Source organism: Balaenoptera physalus, assembly GCF_965194825.1.
Source record: "Balaenoptera physalus genome assembly, chromosome: 14".
Classification (NCBI taxonomy): domain Eukaryota; kingdom Metazoa; phylum Chordata; class Mammalia; order Artiodactyla; family Balaenopteridae; genus Balaenoptera; species Balaenoptera physalus.
Window position 1 is genome coordinate 39,686,210 of NC_138893.1, and position 18,331 is coordinate 39,704,540.

Genomic DNA, 18,331 nt, shown 5'->3' on the forward strand with positions numbered 1-18,331 from the left:
ATTCAGTATGGTGTTTAAAGGCAAAGACTTTGATAGCCAAAAAGTGGAAAAAACCCCGAAGCCCACTAACTGGTGAATGGATAAACAAAATGCAGCAAGTCCATACGATGAACTACTACACACGATCAAGAGAAAAGCACAAGGATGGACCTCAACAACATTATGCTGGGACTTTCCTGGTGGTCCAGCGGTTAAGACTCCACGCTTCCAATGCAGGGGATGCGGGTTTGACCCCTGGTCAGGGAACTAAGATTCCACATGCCATGTAGCACGGCCAAACAAGCAAACAAACAAAAAAACCCTAATATTACGCTAAATCTTACATTCTCCGCTGGATGATATAAACCCTAAAATAAAAGGTGAAAGTTGGGGGCAAAAAATTCTTAGCTATTACAATAGTTTGTGGCTTTCCAAAGTTCAACCCTACCTCGCAAAATCCTTAGTACTTAATTTCTGTCTTTAGGGAGAATTTTAATTAAATATAATTTTTCCCCTTGGCGAAGGTGTGGATGATAATGAAAGAAAGATTGAGAAGCACTGTGCTAAATAAAAGAAGCCAGACACAGAAGACTATATAATGTATGACTCCATGTATAGGAAATGTGAAGAAAAGGCAAATGTACACAGAGAGAAAGTAGATGAGCAGTTGCCCGGGGCTGGGCGTGGGAACAGGGTGTGACTGCAAATGAGCAGGAGGGACCTTTCTGGGGTGATGGAAATGTTCTAAAATTGAATTGTGGTGACGGTTGCACAACTCTGTAAATTTCCTCAAAGTCATTGAGTTGTACACTTAAAACAAGTGAGTTTTCTGGTATTTAAATTATACTTCAATAAAGCTATTTAAAAAAAAAAAAAAAAAAAGGAAGAACACAGGCTCAGGGATCTGCCTGAGAGGCCTGGCTCCAGTCTGGTTCCCTCACTCGCATGGCCCAGGCAGGTCCCTCTGGGCCTCAGTGTACTCATCTGTGAAATGGAGCTGCTAAGAGAGCTTTGGGAGGCTGTGGGGATGCAATGAGTCAGGCACGGACAGTGAGACGGAGGTAGAAAAACTCCTCAACTTTCAGTCCTCAGATGACACAGCACCTCCCTGAGGGGCCCTCCTAAATGCTTGGAGGCTCTTACCCAGCATGTCACCGGGTTTATTTCCCTGCAGCACTTACTGAAATTTCAAGGGGCCCTTTTGTTTACTTGGTTATTGTGTGTCTCCCCACCCTCCTCTGGAATGTTAGCTCTGGGCGGGCAGGGAACTAATCTACACCATCCCTGTTAGAAGGACACCCCGCACTGGCACAAAGCAGAGATGTAAAAAGGTTAGCTATGGTTATTATTACTGGTAGAATGCCAAATGAACACAGGCATGTGAGCTAAGTTTGTTCATCCAGAAGTCACAAATTTCTGGAGCTGCCTTTCCTTCACAAAGACTTCTATGTCAGGTGTGTGGAGGAGCGAACAATTCCTGAAAAAAAAAATTGCTTTAATGACATTGCTTCATTGGCCCTGCCTGCCTGCTGTAGTGATTCTTATCCTGGGGGCCACCGGGGCTCATTAACTACTGAAAACATACGCAGCCTGTTGTTTGTAATCAAGCATATACATTTGTGCATGTGTGTGTGTACTGGGTGGGTGGGGGGGTGATGGACATTCGCACTCACCAGAATTTCAAAAGGGTTCACGATGAAAATAAAGCCATGATTCTCCGATGCTCCAGGTAAAATGAAGATGAAGACTCCTAAGTACGGAGGCCGTGCCCCCTTCTCTGTCTCTCTCTGTCTCTCTCTCTGGATTTCAAGTACTACACACACACCATCCAAGCTCCAACCCTAATGGACAACTTGCGTCTGGGCAGTGATGAGGAATCTTCTCGAAGCTGAAAACAGACCAGCTGAGATAGGAGCCCGGCGAGATGGGAAACAGGAAGACTGGAGACCTCAGGGCTCACACAACATCTGTTCCTGTTAATAGCAAATTGTGAAATTAGAACCTGGGCTGGGCACGCATAAAGAAAGCCGCAAAGAGAGAAAAGGAGACCAAACCTCGCTTTGCTTCCGGCAGCCGGCGACGCCGTCCACCTGGAGCTCATGCGCAGGCGCAGGGCACGGAGACGGGGGCGGGGCTGGCCCGGGGGCACCTGCCCCCTGGGCTCTGTAGGTTGCGGGCTGAGGCTGTGTGATCAACAGGCTTCTATGGGTGATTTTCCAGGTGTGTGTGTGTGTGCATGCGTGTGTGTGTGCGCGTGCGATTGCACTAGAGAGAGGAGAGAGAAAAATTAGCTCTCTACCATGAACAGAACATACTTCACCATCCACTCTTAAAACAGGGTGTCAGACAGCCAGGGGCCCAGGAAACCAGCTCCTATTCTCTGAATATTATGGCCCTTAACGAATAAAAACAAGAAGGGAGAGGCCGGGGGAACGGGCTCATTACACCTACCAAGAGACAAATCACTTGGAAAACATAAATACGTTTTCAAGGACACTCCTCCACTAACGAAGCTAAAGTGTTTTTCTTTTAAACCCCAGCAAGAAAATCCAGGGGATGAAACAAACTTCGCTTATTTTAGTTTCTACTCAATTACCTGTTAATGGAAAAAATCTGGCACCAAGTGTAATGAGGCAGGCATGAGCTCACTGGCGCGGGGGTCTGCACAGTCAGGAAGGCTGCAACAAGCCTAGCATTTATCTGCCTCTCTGTAACCCTTTTCAAACTCGCTGTCAGGGAGCCCACGCCGAGCGGGCAGAAGAGGAAGGGCTTGGAACCTGCTGCCGGCCTCCGAGGCCCTCTGGGAAAAAGAAAATTGTTGTTGGCAAGTCTGCCTGGCTCCAGAAATTGATCCAGTGCCCCCCACTTGTCCGAGCAGCAGCAGACAGAGCTAAGAATTTTGTTATAATTAAATAGAGTGCTGATTGGTTGCTAGAGGTGGTCTTGAAACTGGTGTTTAAAAGCAGAGGAGAACAAGGGTTACTATTCATAGGAAAAGCCCAGAGTCTTAAAAATCCATCTGTTTCATTCCCAAATTTAGGCCAAAAAAATGCTCACTTGCTGTCTTTAAAAATACCACCTGCTTTGCAATGTTGTATAATGTGCCATTATATAAGGTGGAGGCGGAGCGGAGGGGGCTGGGCAGGAGGATGCGGCTCGGTGGCCCAGCCCCTTCCTGGGGAGAACAGAGGCTGTCTGCAGAGGCCAGGCTCTCTGCCCCCAAGGCCGAGCCCTTCTCCTCAGATGCCCAACAACCAGCCTTGAGGCACCCGAGAGACTTCCCAGTATCACCTCAGTGAGTTGCATTCGGGAACCCTCAAATGCTGGGCCCTGGTAACTACAGACATCCATCCAGCACCCACCTGGCCTCCAGGATCGACCATCGGGGGGTTGCACTCAGGGTCCGATTGGACTCACCTCATTGCTCACCACAGCTGGTGGTACAAGGTGAGGTCACAGCTCCTGGAACCAAGAGAAAGAGAACATCCAGGTCCTGAGCCCTGGAGTCAGGGCCACTTAGTACCTCCCCACGACACACCACCCTAACCCTAGGACATGGCAGCCACAGGACATAGGGTTCCCCATGGGGTAGCCCCGTTTCTCCCAAGTGGACAGATGTCCCAGTCCAGCTTAGTCCTAACAGCTTTTCCAAAACCTCAGAGAAATGTCAGGACTCAGTTTCTCTTTAAGATTCTCATTCGTAGGGTAATTGAAGAGAATCGGCTAATTTTAACTCCAGCTCTGCCACTTTTCGGCTGACTGATGCTGAGTGTGTTGCTTAGCTCCTTCTTATGACAATGGAAGTAGGAAGACTCCCATCCTAGTATCTGCGTGAAGAACAAATAAAATAACGCGTGCCGTGCAAGATGCCCAGGAGCCTAGTGTGGTGCCTGGCATGTCAGAGGCGTCCGCTAACAGGTGGCTTCTGTATTCCTGTGAGCTGCGCACTCCAGCCCTCCATCGCACTGGAGTCCTCAAACTTGGACACCGACCCAAGATTGGGAACAAGCCGTGGAGCTGGCAGTAGGATGCAAATTCCCCATCCTCAAAGCCAGTCAGTAGAGGATTCAAAGCTGGGGTAGTTACTGGAAAGATCCCTGGTCTAGAGTGCAAGGAATCGTGGCATCTAGCCTAGAACCTGCCAGGACCCAGTTGTGCGGCTTCAAGCAAGACATGCTTGGGTCCCCTTCCCTGGGCTACACTTTCCTCTGGTCCTTCTTCCCAGCTTTTGGAGAGGAGACAGTCTGACTCTGTTTAGAGCAGCTGCTCTTGCCTTACAAAGCCCTCCTGGAATTCCTACCTGGAAGGTTAGTACTTACATGTCTCCACACCTCCCTCTTGGGAATTCTGATGCCCTGGGTAGGGGTGGGGGCCTAAACAGGGGCCCCCCCACACCCTGACACCAAGGGTGGGCTCTAATTTCATAACAAGCCCATGATTTCCCATTTCCACCCTCCGCCCCCTTTTGACAATCCTTCCTGCTGGAAGTTGACAATCTAATTCTACAATTTATATAAAGATGCGAAGGCAAATAAAGTCATGATAATCTTGATGGAGAACAAAATTGAAGGACTTACATGCCATATAGCACGACTTATTACAAAGATACAGTGATTAAAACAGTATGGTATTGGCACCAAGCTAGAAAGTGATCAGTGGAATAGAAAGTGTCAAGAAACAGATCCACAACCACACTGTCATTTGAATTGTGCTAGGTCAACCAGACACCCATACAGAAAAAAATGAAATTTGACCCTTGCTTCATATCATATATCAAAATTGATACCAGCTGGATCATTGATTTATACATGAAAGGTAAAACAATAAAGCGCCTAGAAGAAAAGAGAGAAAAATATGCTTATGATTTGGAGTGACAATATATTTCTTAAGTGGGACTTAAATGCACTACCCAGTTGCAACCCACAATCTGAGAAACACATCTAATATAATATACAATATTATAATACATATACTTCTAATTTTCTTCTAATTTTAGGATTCTACAACTTCTAGCACTGAGTCCAGAATAGTTCAATCCAGGGACTTCCCTGGTGGTCCAGCGATTAAGACTCCGCGCTCCCAATGCAGGGGGGCCGGGTTCGATTACGGAACTAGATCCTGCATGCCGCAACTAAGACCTGGCGCAGCCAAATAAATAAATACATTTTTTAAAAAACAAAATAGTGCAATCCATGTAATTATTAACTGTCTTTATTATTATTACATGCACAGGAATCAGAATGAGAAAAAAAACTGCACACAGAGAGGGAAAGAACCCTGTGATCTCATAGCAAAAGCCTCTCCCAAGGCCATGAATCAAACTAGCTCCGTCCTCTGCCTCTCTCCAGCTACTCAGATGGTCTGTGACTTCGCGAGGAGGAGTACAGCATGGTATTTAGCTGTGCAGGCTCCTGAGTCGGGCGGGCAGCCTTGGGTTAAATCCTGGGCTCACTACTTCCCAGATACGTGTCTTTGAGAAAGCCACTTACCCTCAGTAAGCCTCACTTTCTACACTTGTGAAATGAACATAAAAGCAATTTCAATTCCCATGAGGATTAAATGAGAAACACGGGTAGAGTTTTTAGCACATCCTCTGGTCATTATCTTTATATGAAGCCACTTTCCAGGTGAGTGGCTTGCCCAGGCCTCAGGAATGTTGGTGGCCCCTTTCCTTAAAGACTCTGTCTTGTTAAGACGATGCAGGACTGAGCTCAAAGGGAAAACCAGAGACCAACCTGACTCCCCCCAGATCTATGTGCCAGTTCCTAGAACAGTATCTGGTGCAAATTGGTGCTCAAAACATAGCTGTTAAATGAATGAATGAATCAAGGAATCAATGTGCTTACAGCTCCCATCAAGTGCACTCACAAAATGCCAGCTTTGAAAAACCCCATGCTCCAGACTCAGAATTCACTGGTGTTGCCCATCATACCCACACCAGGATTCACCCAGGCTTCTGCCATTGCCACACACCTGGGAATGCTGAACCAGATTTGAAATGGGAGATGAGGATGCCAACTCCAGATGGGAACCCTCTAGAGAATCAAACCTCTAGCCTTGTTTAGTAGTGATTCCCAGCTCCGGTTTCTGGCACTTGCCTTGAGGCACAAGAGACTTTTAGGCTCTTAGCTTCTTTCCAAAGGGCTTTAATTAAAACATATTTACATACCACAGAAAGCATGCCAGCCACAGCTGCGGTGCCCCAAAAGGTAGAAAAAATATTCACGGGGTCATTAAGTCCCAGATAAGGTGAATGACTGACTATGGGCAGTCACAGCATCCCAGGCCCATGGTCCCTCGACTCCACAATGAGGACATGTCTACCACATCCAGATCCCTTTTATTCTCTAACCTGGGTTTAAAGACCCGGACTAGCAGAATCCCAAGGAGAAACAAGGAAAACAAATAATTATGACTGACCTTCTGCTTTTGTGATCATAATAAACACTATGATTTACTATTCCAGGCACTCTGCATTCTAGCCCTCACAAGAATCTGTCAAAATGACACTTATCGTGTTGACAAAATGACATATTGTCACTACGTATTAGCTGAAGAAAGAGAGGCTCAGAGAGATGAAGGCATTACCCAAGGACACACAGTGAGGGAGTCAGATGGAGGATTCCCCAGGCTCAGGTTCACGCCGCTGCTCCTAGGTGCTTCCTCTCTTCACACCCTGGGTCCAGACAAAAGGCCCTCTGACCCTACATGCATCCACATCATCAGAATAAAAAGGGAACCTTCCATTATCTGACATGGAAAACCACCTACTATAATAATCACTTTCAGCACAGACTTGTCCAAAACCACCACCAACACTGGAACAACTGTCCATTCTGGAGGATTCTGTGCTAAGACTCTGCAATTGTCCCAGAATTGACAAATGCCTCTGTAGTGGGCTGAAGGGTAGCCCCCTAAAATATATACCCACATCCCAATCCTAGAACCTGTGAATATTATTTTATATGGCGGAAGATGTGATTAAGGACCTAGAGAGAAGCGTCTTATCCAGGATCATCCAGGGGTCCCAAACACAATCACACGTATCCTTGTAAGAGAGAGGCAGAGGGACTTTCAGGACAGACGCAGAGGAGGCAGCGATGTGAAGATGGAAGCAGAGATCTGAGTGATGTGGCTATAAGACAAGGAACACCCAGGACTGTAGACAGCCACCGGAAGCTGGAAGAGGTTCCAGAACATCTGGAGAAAGCACGCACTGGCTCTCGGACTTCTGGCCGCCCGAGCTGTGAGAGCTATTGCTTGAAGCCACCAACTTTGTGTTACTTTGTTACAGCAGCCACAGGTAACTAATACACCCTCCTAACATGCAAACTTCCTTGGCCAGGTCCCAACAGAGGTCAGGAATGATATGGCTCAGAGATGAGGTTATGGGCTCCTAGATGTTGTCTTAGGGTCCCTTAGCAACAAAAAATCCACAGATCCTTTTCATGGATGAAATAGAAAGATGTTCAGTTTGAAAATAAACTTCCTGAGGTACGAAGAAACCAAACCGATGTCAAGAAGAGAGTTGAGGGACTTCCCTGGTGGCGCAGTAGTTAAGAATCCGCCTGCCAATGCAGGGGACGCTGGTTTGAGCCCTGGCCCGGGAAGATCCCACATGCCGTGGAGCAACTAAGCCCGTGTGCCACAACTACTGAAGCCCGTGTGCCTAGAGCCCATGCTCCACAACGAAGAGTAGCCCCCCTCGCCACAGCTAGAGAAAGCCCGTGTGCAGCAATGAAGACACAGTGCCACCAAAAATAAATAAATAATTTTTTTTTTTTTAAAAAAGAAGAAGGGGAGAGTTGAGGGGCAAGGACTCGGCCTGCCATTTGACTGGAACCCGGGCTGTGCAGAATTAGACAAGCTTGGGGGGAAAGGAAGTTCCATATTAGGGTGGAGAGAAGATCCCCAAAGCATTGCTCAAATGTTCAAGAGCAGTAAGCACGTGGCTAGGTGATCGCATTTTGAATTGTAGGAAGAGATCTGTACTCAGGCTGGCTGATGATGGAGGAAGCGCACCCCTTCCACCTGGCGTTTTCGGCCTCTGTAACAAGGGCAATGACTTATACTCCAGCGTGGCTGAAAGCATTAAGGAAGTAACTTGAGACCTTGGAAGTTCTGAGAACACAAAATTTGGAAGCATTATGGAAAGTTTCTATTTTCCTGCTTCCCGCAATACAGGTGTGGAGTTGGCCAACCTCGTTCATTCCTTCCCCCAATATATATGGCGCACCTTCACTGTGCCAGGCACTGAACCAGAAACCTATCATAAAACAGAGATCACCAGAGCCACAATCCTGCTCTCCTGGGGGGTTCCCTAGAGCAATGGGTCTAAACTGGGTGTTATTTTGCCCCCTAGGGGGCATCTGGCAACGTCTGGAGACATTTCCGGTTGTCATGATTGGCGGGAAGGGGGTGCTTCTGGCATCTAGTGGGTAGAGGCCAGGGATGCTAACACGCTACAATGCCTAGGACAGTCCCCCACAGCAAAGAATGTTCCAGTCCCAAAGGTCCACAGAACTGAGGGGTGTTATTAGTGGCCTAACAAGGCCACCCCCATTGACACGATGGTGGATGAGAATGTTACTGAGAGGGAAAGACAGGAAGCTGAAAGATCACAGACATCGTCACTATCATCTCCGCGGAGACCTGAAGGATGAGGAGGAATGAGGCTGCAGGAGCAGAGCAGACCTTCCAGGCAGAGGGCAACTGCATCTTTGAAAGCAGGGCAAAAATGCTTTTAGGGGAAAGCGAGTGTGTGCTGCGGAGGAGGGGTGGAGCAAACAAGGAAGCCATCAAAAGGACCATCCCATCACTCCACTGGGGAGAAGGACCATCTTTACTATGCAAGGAGGCATAACTTGGTATTAAGAGCACGGGTTTGGAGTCAGGGCTGAATTTAAATCCCAGCTCCACCACCCTACAGGCTGTGTGGTTTTAGACAAGACACACACTCCGAGTTCCCAAACCCAGTTTTAGAAAATAAAGCAGAGAGTGGAGGGAGAGGATAATATCTACCTCAGGGGGTAGGCGTTAGGATGAAATGAGTAAATGCCCATCAGTGGCTTAGCCCACTGCCACAAAGAACAGATATTGTCATTTGTGTTTTCAAAGGTCACTCTGGTCCCAGCGTGCAAAATAAAATAGGGAAGGACAACCAGAATCACTCCTTCCCGGGAATACAAAGCAAATGAAAACAAAATATCAAGATTTTACAGAACAAAAATCAACTTGAGCAAAGCAGAGCTTCCAAGAAAAGTCCTTAAGGACAATACCGTGTAACCGTATGTAACAAGGGCAGTGACACAGACCGCTTCCATGCCCAGTGAAATCACGTCCTTTGCAGGTGAGGCTGTCCAGATACGTGTATGCATCCATCCATCCATCCGTCCGTCCTAGCCAGCGTGAGGAATGAATGTAGTGGAAACCTTAGGAAGATCTTTACTGTGGCCCCTGGTTGACGATGGGGATGAACGCGCACCCCGGCCAGGGCAGAGCCCTGAACTTGAGTCTCAGAGATGGCGAGAGTCCTCCACGCAAACTTGTAATGGAAGCACCTTGATCCAATTTTCTAAAAACCTTCTTGCTTAACAATTGCTCACCCTGGCATCTCTCCCTGCATGTTAATTCTTAGAAAGAAATAAGGACACTTTCACATCAATGATCCTTTAAATGGCAATGATGCGGTTTCTTAAATCCCCTCCTGGTGAACTAAGTCTCATTAACTAGAATTAAATCATTTCTGCTTGATACTCTGAGAGGGCCGACTGAGATATATCAGAGTGACAGTCTTATAGCCAGAAGAGTGACATTTGCTTTCAGAAATGAACTACCAGGTACATAAAGTATGGCAAACGGACATTAAGAATGGGGGGGGGGGGGGGGGCGGGAGGGAGGGGCAGAAAGCAACCCCTCTTAAGATTTCAAGGCCCATTTCTGGTATCCAAGTCACCACCCACCACCCATACCAACCACGGGGTCTCAAGTTCCAGCTTGGGAACACATTTCTCTTGGTTAAGGCGGATCCAGCTTCCCCAGAAATAAAACCCAAATTACAGAAACAAGTGACCAGCCTTTATCTGCACATACTAAGTTGCTTTTATTAATCCAGAACGGCATGCTACAGATACTGTACAGCATGAACATTTATTCATTACAAAAATGGCTTCCAAACCATTAAAAATGAAATTGGAATAAGAGCATAAAACGGAACAGTAACATCACAACTGTTAGGAAACATTCAAAGTATTCACAAAAAATGTTATAGTTAGCATTTTAATAAACCAGAGAAAAATCGGAGACAGTTTTACAATCGCTTCATGTCAACTACAATGGCACTGAATGAACAGGTTTCAGCTTTATACAGCATTTTGTAACATCAACATGCCTAGGTTTTTTTTATTTTTAAAGTTTGCTACCTACTTGTATGTCATATGTGTACATAAAAGCGGCAGCTGGTTTTTCCTTTAAGAGTAATCTAATATACAGAATTTTTGGCCCTTAAGGGTTTATACCTCTTCATTTAAAATGCTTTCTGGACAATCTGCTACCAAACACATCTTGTTATAGGTGACATTAAAACTACATACAAATCTACCTATGTAACATCACAGCAAAACATGATGAACAAAAATTACAGCATCAAAAAGAGAGAGAAAGCTAAAGTCACTGAGAATTTTGGCACATAAAGTTTTGCACACGGTCAGTCCATGTCCTCAGGGTGCAGGGCGCTCGCCTGCGAGTTCACAGGGGAAACGGGACAATTTCCACTGCTGCTCGTACAGCGTCGCTAAAATTCCCTCACTAATTTTCAAGTCTTGTTTTACATAATGGCTTTTAAAGCAACTTTTGTTAATGCTACTGATCCTTTAATGCAACTATTAATGTCCATTTGGCGGCATCTGGGTTTCATACGGCAAAAAAAAAAAAAAAAAAAAAAAAAGTGTCCAAAAGGGAAACAAAAAATATATATATACACATTTTATATATAAACTTAAAAACCTTGTACAAATGAGTTGTTATATATAAGATGCTTATGCTAAGGGGAAAAAAACTTTATACAGTTTCAAGAAAAAGGAAAACATATTTTAAAAGGGACAACGTACAGGTTTGACAAGCAACCTCTAAAGCAATAAATACTACTGGTCCAACAGCGTTGTGATTCCATTAATTGTTGAATAGCATCCCCCTCCCCCCAAAAGAACAACACCATGGAACAAGGTATATTAACACATTTTAACCCTCTGTTTCTGTACATTTAAACAATAACAAGTAACATCACAATAAAAGTTGTTTCACACAGGAGAAAAAAAAAAAAAGTAAATGGCACTGCATTCATTGTGCCCTTATGGTTTAAAAACCAGATGTAAAATGATTGGTTCGCAAGCTCGTATTTAATACAAATAATACAGAACCAACTCCTTTTGGAGGGCTGCTTCAAAATTGCTTCTTTTTTTTCCTTTTTGTTTTTTAATCAGTCTTTTAAAACTAAGCTATCCGAACTACATAACAGTTATGTATATATATATATTTTTTAAACGCTACAAAGACTTTAAACAGCTGTTGATAAAAATTTTGGTAGAATCATGAGGTTCTTCTCTCATCTACATATTTAAAAGGAGAAATTGAAATAAGAATGGGTCAAATATTGACCAATGAACTCGATAAACATTAACTAATGTAGCCACGTGGCACAAACGGAAAAGAGGACAAAACAAAAACCTGGCAGAAGGGGGCGCGGGAAATAAAGAAAAGCAGAACGCAACACTCCACAAAAGAGCAACCGGAGCTGAGGAGGGTAAAGCTATTCTAAAGACTTGGTGACGAGGGAGAGCGGCTGCGGCTGCGTCCCGGCCAGAGAGCCGTGGGAATGTAAGGAAGATGTCGACGGCTGCGCCAGAGATGAGGGAGGGATGGCGGGAGGCAGGTCCAGGGCCCCGTTGGCACAGAGGGCGGGGGCCTTGCCGTGGGCGGCCTCGGCAAGCAGGAGGGCGGGCGGCGGAGGCATCATGGGCAGGTGGGCCAGGGGGTCGGGCTTCAGGGACAGCGAGAGAGGCTGGGTCTGCTCAGTCTGTGACTTGGCGTCTTGGGGAGGGGAGCCTAGCAGGTTGGGGGAGGAAGGAGGCGAGTCTAGTAAGCTTCCATCTGAAGAGGGTGGACTGAGGCAGCTGCCTTCACCTTGTATGTAGCGAACGCACTTTTTTTTTCTCCTAGAAACAGGGGAAGAGAGTTATCTGTGAATAAAGGGCAAAGATGCCACGGGAGAGAGTTCTCTAACGCTCAGAGCCGAGGTGACGTCACCTAGCGGATGCCCTGCGGAGGCACGCCCAGCGGCCAGGGGACGATTACAGTCACGCTGGGGTGCCGCGCTCACTGAGCTAAGCCTGCTCCAGCAAACCAAGTATGTCAGACCGCAGAACTCCCTACCTACCTGCTTCCCCTGCCCCCACTAAACACCCAGCGCCCCACCCGTGCCCAAATAGAAGCCAGCAAGCGAAAGGGTACCACCTGTAGCCAGCGGCACCGATTTGCCAGAAGGTGGCTAGGTGCAAACTGAGATGAACTCAAAAGCTTGTTATTTCTCTTTTGGCTTAGACACGCCCTCACTCCCCATCATAACCACCCTCCTCCATTTCCACCACTACCACCCCTACCCCGCCAATGGTGGGTGTGTGTGTGGGTGTGTGTGTGGGGGGGGGTGTGTGTGGGTGTGTGTGTGTGTGGGTGTGTGTGTGGGTGTGTGTGTGTGTGTGAAAGAGAAAGACAGAGCTCCCACCCCAGGCGCCTCGTATCAATCTGAAACTCTCAAAATGCTGACTGTTGAGCCCACAGAGCTGAAGGCAGTGCTAGCAAGAGGCTTAAAGGTTTTAACCCGCCACCATCACCACCATCACCACCATCACCACCACCACCACCACCACCAGAGGCTGCTGGCGCCCAGAGAGTTTTCGGGCTTGTCTGTTAAGAACCACACCAAATCAAGAGAGGTCAGAATCGGGGGTGGGGGAGGGGTGGGGGGGAACGAAAAGAAAACCAAATAAACTCAAAAAGAAAGCAAAAACAAAAAATAAAAAACCAAAACCAAAAAACCACCAAAAAAACAGGTAGAAGAGGATAAACAAAGGTGGGGGAGGGGGAAGAATAAGAAAAACAGAAAATGATCCAAAGGAACAAGAATAACTGGTTGTATGGCCTGCAGGTTGTGGATTAAATTATGATTCAAACTTGATTTTTTTTTTTTTTTTAAAGATTTGGGGTCTTCCCCTCCCCCACCCCATAGTGAGAAGGCTAGAAGGACAGACAGTGAGGATGGGATGGAGGGGCGTCCTGCCCTGGTCCACATGCCGGGGCCAGTGAATGCAGGGTACAGCCTGTCACAAGGAAGTGACGACGAAGAAGAAGTGCCAGGGAATCACAGCATGGACCTTCTTGAACGGGGGTCGTCAGGATTAGTGTTTAAACCAGAAAGACTAATTTTGCCCTGCACCAAAACGAGAATCTCCCCTCTCCGTTTCCCGTTTATGTAAGAAATAGGAATGAGAATTTCAGAGCCTCTCTTGCTTATCATCATCTAAAGTTGGGGACATCAATTCAAGACATTGAGCGTGTGACCTCAAAGCTTCTCCTATTATTCATCCCAGGCTGATAGGATAATATTTGGTAGGAAGAGTGATCCTGGCGATCAACCCCACACATGCTATAAAAGTAATGCAGATACAGGGAACGTGCTGATCTGAGGAGAGTACAGTCAGAACTACAGCTGATATCACTCTGTCTGTAAGCGCCGGCTGGCTTCTGGTCATGGGAAAGCAACTAAGATGCTGCCTGGTTGAAGGCAACCACTGTCAGATGTCACTGGCCTTTGAAAGGAAGTGGGTGTAATGAGTTCCTCCTTGGGTCTGTGCCCCAGAGCTGTCTGATGATGCCCTTCAGTGCGTGGGGTGTGGACTCCGCAAGATGGCAGGAGGGAGGAGCGGAGGGGGGGTGAAAGGGCACATGCTCAGCCCTTCCTGACTCCCAGAGGCCAAGACCCATTGGACTGGTGGCCTCAGGGTCTATCCATCCCTGCTCTGGGTCGAAAGGAACTCTAGGAAAGCAAGGGCAGCGCCCCCCTTCACCTTCAATTTGACACAAGGTTCCTTTTTCTCCTCTGGGATAGACTGAAATAGACTGTGGGTTCTGCTCCCATCCCAGAAGCTCAAGACAAATAATTAAGCCTCTCAGAGTTTTAAACCACCTTAGCCTGCAGATCAAAACATGCTCAAAAAACTATGTCCATGCATTTTAAAAATGGGAGAAGAAAGGGGGTGGGGAGGGGGGCATAAGCAAAACTGAGAAAGCAACAGGGACAAATGAGAGGGAGGACAGGGACAAAGAGAGAAAGAGGGGAAAAAATAACAGGAAACAAGGGAATGACATCCAGCAGCGTTCCATGCTATATTAGGGCAGAGTGAAAAAGACGGGAAAAGCAACTTGGTGGGCTCAAAACAGAATCTTGTTAAAATGTCCTCAAATGTCAAATAAAATTAGAAACCCTGTGCAGGGAGCAAGGAGCCCTGATTGGCTAGGAGCGTTTCTGGTGCTCCCCTCCCCCCTCCTGCCCTCCTCATGATAGGAAGTTTCCGTGTCGTGGGTCTGAGTGGGGGCATTTGAACACGGGACACGAAGACTATGTTGACAGGGCGACCGCTCCTTCTAAGAGGTGGCGGGGCAGACGGCAGTGGAACACGTACATTTCCGACAGGCCAGAAAATGCCTCGTTTTGCAACTTCTTTTTTTTTTTTAAAGCACATTTTGTCTTACTGATTTAGCATCAAGCTAGATCCTGGCAAAGTCAAGAAGAAACATTGAGGGAAAAAGGGACAAAACCCATCCTCTTACCCTCCCCCACCTACGCTCCATCTCCCAGCAAGGGGTGGCCCCTTAAAAATCCATTTTTAGCTTCCTATGGATTCACTCTGAAAGGAAAGTAAGAGTTCTTCCTGACCCTATTTTGGAATTACGCACTTAAAGGAGCAGAAACGCATCTGCTAAAGCTTTTAGAGTATGAAACAACATCCCCGACAGAGGAAGAATGGCCACCACGGAAAGTCTAAGGGTGCTGAGGCAGGAAAGAGGAAGGATGGTGCTGAGGAGAGAGGAAGGACCTCTGAGCACCTGTGCTGCCACACTGACAGCTGGCCCCCCCACCCCGCCCCCAAGCTGCACTGTAGATAGAGAACCATGTTGATGAAGTGGCTCCGAAGGCTTGGGGTGGTTTGTTTTTGTTCTGTAAAAATGTCATGAAAATTCTCGTCTCTGAGGAAGACTCCACACTCCGCTTTAAGCAAGGTGCAGCTGGGTGTGAGAAAGGACCGTCTGTCTGGTCAATGTTGGTCATGATTAACTTTCATCCCCCAAAGTGCCCAGTCTAACTTGCAGTTACCTGCTTCCAAAGCAGAAAAAGGGATTCATAAGCCACCACTCACCTCCCACAAATAAAATACACAAACCAGGCAACAAACCACATTGCGAGGGGCGCACAATGGTGTCGGCCGTGCGTTTCTACAGAGCGTGAGAAACCCTCCCTTAGGAGTGGGCCCTGCGATCAGCTAACCCTTCACCACGGCAGGCGTCTCAGAGCAGGATTCTGTAGCTAATTATCTTCCCACTCAGCGCAAATAAAAATCTGACACAAATTCACCGCCTGATAGGGTCGGCAGAGTTCCCATCTTCCAGGCCAGCCCTAATGAAACGCCTAACGCCCTCCACCAACTGCATCATGAAACTCTTTTCTGTTACACAGACAAGACCCCCGGACTGTGTGGCAAGGCCATCTGTCACCTCCGTGGACACTGTCAACTCACAGAATGGGTGGGGGGGTCCCTCTCCTGCTGGACGTGCACCCAAGGCCCCCGGTCCTCACTCAATGGGCATGAGGGTCGCCTGTGGAGGGCAGCCTCTCTCAAGACAGACTCTTGGGCCCTCTCTCCCCTCAACGCTTGGTCAACGCAAGGCACTTCGCCCATCTCTCGTTAGGCATCAGGGGAGGGGGAAGAGACACGGGAGACTGGTGGGCATGCACGTAATGGAATGGACATCTGAGCTAACGTCTAAACACGGAACACATGGCAGGGCGTGGAGGAGAGGGACACGTGACAAGGGAGGCACTACAGACAGGGGAGCGTGTTTGGGTGTTGAGATACCTACCATCATAATATTCCAAATTCAAAGACTGCTTGTATCAGAACAAAGAAACAACAAATTTAACCAAAGGTGGTCATTAAAGGAAAGGAAATGAGACAGGAACTAGTTGGTATCCCTCCACCAAGAAGGAAGTACCTACACCTTCTCTGAAATTACAGGTTGGATGGAACCTGCAGGTGGAACACAGGCGTTTAATTTGGACTCTTCTGATTCACTTTGGAACCAGCGCTCTCTCTGTCTCTCTAAATATATGCATAGATACATATTTTTCATTCTGCAGGCTAGCAGCACTGCAGTACGTGACTGCACGACTCACTGCTTGCAGCCCTGTAGCTGGTGCATGCCGTTCAATGCCACGCTTCTTTTCAGCACTGTAAAACAATGTCAGCTAACCAAGCTCCTCTGTCCAGAGACGTGGTTTTGAAACAGAAAACAAACAAAAAAACAAAACAAAACCAAAAAAAGCCTGCCCCAGAGCCCTTCTCCAAGTGTCTGGACTCCAAGTGCATGGGAATGCTATTGCTGCCAATTTGAGCTCATTGAAACCTCGGGACATGGTGGTTCTCTCTCTGTCCTACAGACATGCCACGGAAGCATTGACAGGGCCGGGCCAGTTCCAGAACGCTGGCTTTCAAAGCAAAAGGATAAGTGCCCGTCCTGGTCTGTGAGGGCTGTGGTCTAGGTCCTACCACCAGGGATATGTTACTTGTAAGAGCAGGGGAAAGAGAGAAAGAGAAAAGTAGGGAGAGGACACGGCATAAAATTAGCAAAGAAATTTTGAAGAATGAGGATCATTAGTCATTGATGCCAGTGGGGAAGTAGATGGGAACGAGGTCAAAATATATTGACACACTAAGGTACCAGAAGGACAGAATGCTTTGATTTTTCCCAAAGGCCTCGCAGTAGGGAATATACCTGCACGGTTTGCACCATAAAGTCTGTCGGTCAAGCCCGAACAGTGCCCGACACTTCTTTGGAGTATTTGCATCTGTTAGCATAAGGTAAACACAAAAAATACAACACAATGGTGGGTCGTGCTCAGTTGGATGTGAAATCTCAGCTACAGCTGACTTGTCTTCGCTATCACCTCGGTTCTATTTGACTGTCTTCCCTCACCAAGGACATGAAAGGAAAGGACTTCTGTGCGTCAAAAGAAAAAAAATAAAATAAAACGATAAAACACAAAACAAAAACAACAACCAGAAACCAAAAAACAACAAGGAAAAAATAAAAACAGAGAGAGAAGAGGAGGGGAAAAGGTGACGTTATTTGTTTCTACCTAGGCCAGGCTTACGATGGATGTCACTGAGCCCCCATCCTGGGCTGTCGGGAGGAAGGGGCTGGCAGGCAACATTCCCTGGGAGGGGGCGCGCTGGGGTTTGCTGTCGCTGACCCGAGGAGGCACGAATGATGCTGTTTTACAGTGGCATTTTGGCTAGCAGCAGCGAGGACAAGCATGTCCCTCACAGAGCAGTGTCCCGCGCCCTCCTGTCTCCTAAGATCCACACACAGAGCTACAAAGCAACAGGCCAGAGAAGGGGGGAAAGGACCAAATAGACCAGCTGCAAACCAGCACAGCGAATCTGGGAAATCTATACACACCTGCAAGGGCCGCACCAGTTATTCTGTTGATCAAGGCCAAAGCGCGCTCGGCATTTCTTAGGAGCGCTCAGGTCTGAATGAGTTCAAGAGAGAAGCGAGCGGAAGAGGAGGACGTGGGAGAGAGGGAGAGGGAGAGGAGAGAAGAGAAAGAGAGAGAGAGAGAGAAAGAGAGAGGGAGGGAGGGAGAGAGAGGGAAGGAGAGGAGGGGGGGGAGAGAAAGATACAAATAAGAAAAAAATAAAAATAAAAAAAGGGAATAAATCAATGACCTGGTTACTAATTACATAATATTGACTTTCGTTTTTAACTTTCTTTAATTTAAAAAAAAAAGGTAAAAAAATCACATTCTTATTCAACTTGTGAAATTAGCTGTTGCAAATAAAGCTGCAGTATCCCTTCTTTAAGGACTGTCTCTCCGATTCGGTTTGAACTGATAAAGGGAAGTTAGATACTGAAGAACTAAGTTTTAAATAATGTTTTTCCTCTTTTGGTTCTGCTTTTTTTTTTCTCTCTCTCTCTCAATTTGTTTTTCTTAAAGAAGAAAATAAAGCAAAGGAGGGAA

General features: G+C 47.0%; 1 protein-coding gene and 1 long non-coding RNA gene across 49 annotated transcripts in view; both read right to left on the reverse strand.

The window, feature by feature from the left end:
- LOC309642187 overlaps positions 1–4,433 on the reverse strand; it is a 119,795-nt gene extending 115,362 nt beyond the window's left edge. For both annotated transcript variants that reach the window (XR_014253031.1, XR_014253032.1), the window contains exons 1-2: positions 2,034–4,433; positions 1,653–1,952 (exon numbers count right to left, since the gene is read on the reverse strand). This is a non-coding gene — a long non-coding RNA (uncharacterized lncRNA). The remainder of the gene's footprint in view (positions 1–1,652; positions 1,953–2,033) is intronic.
- Positions 4,434–10,056: 5,623 nt separating this feature from the next.
- Positions 10,057–18,331, reverse strand: part of TCF7L2 (transcription factor 7 like 2) — a 196,217-nt gene continuing 187,942 nt past the window's right edge. For 22 of the 47 annotated variants that reach the window (XM_082423302.1, XM_082423322.1, XM_082423291.1 and 19 more), the window contains 2 exons: positions 17,770–17,842; positions 10,057–12,191 (listed from right to left, as the gene is read on the reverse strand). In XM_082423302.1, coding sequence (XP_082279428.1) covers positions 11,786–12,191; positions 17,770–17,842 — 479 coding nt within the window. In that variant the 3' untranslated portion in view covers positions 10,057–11,785. Of the gene's footprint in view, positions 12,192–17,081; positions 17,156–17,765; positions 17,843–18,331 lie in introns of those variants that run through there. The other 25 variants (XM_082423303.1, XM_082423306.1, XM_082423311.1 and 22 more) reach the window with 6 other exon arrangements.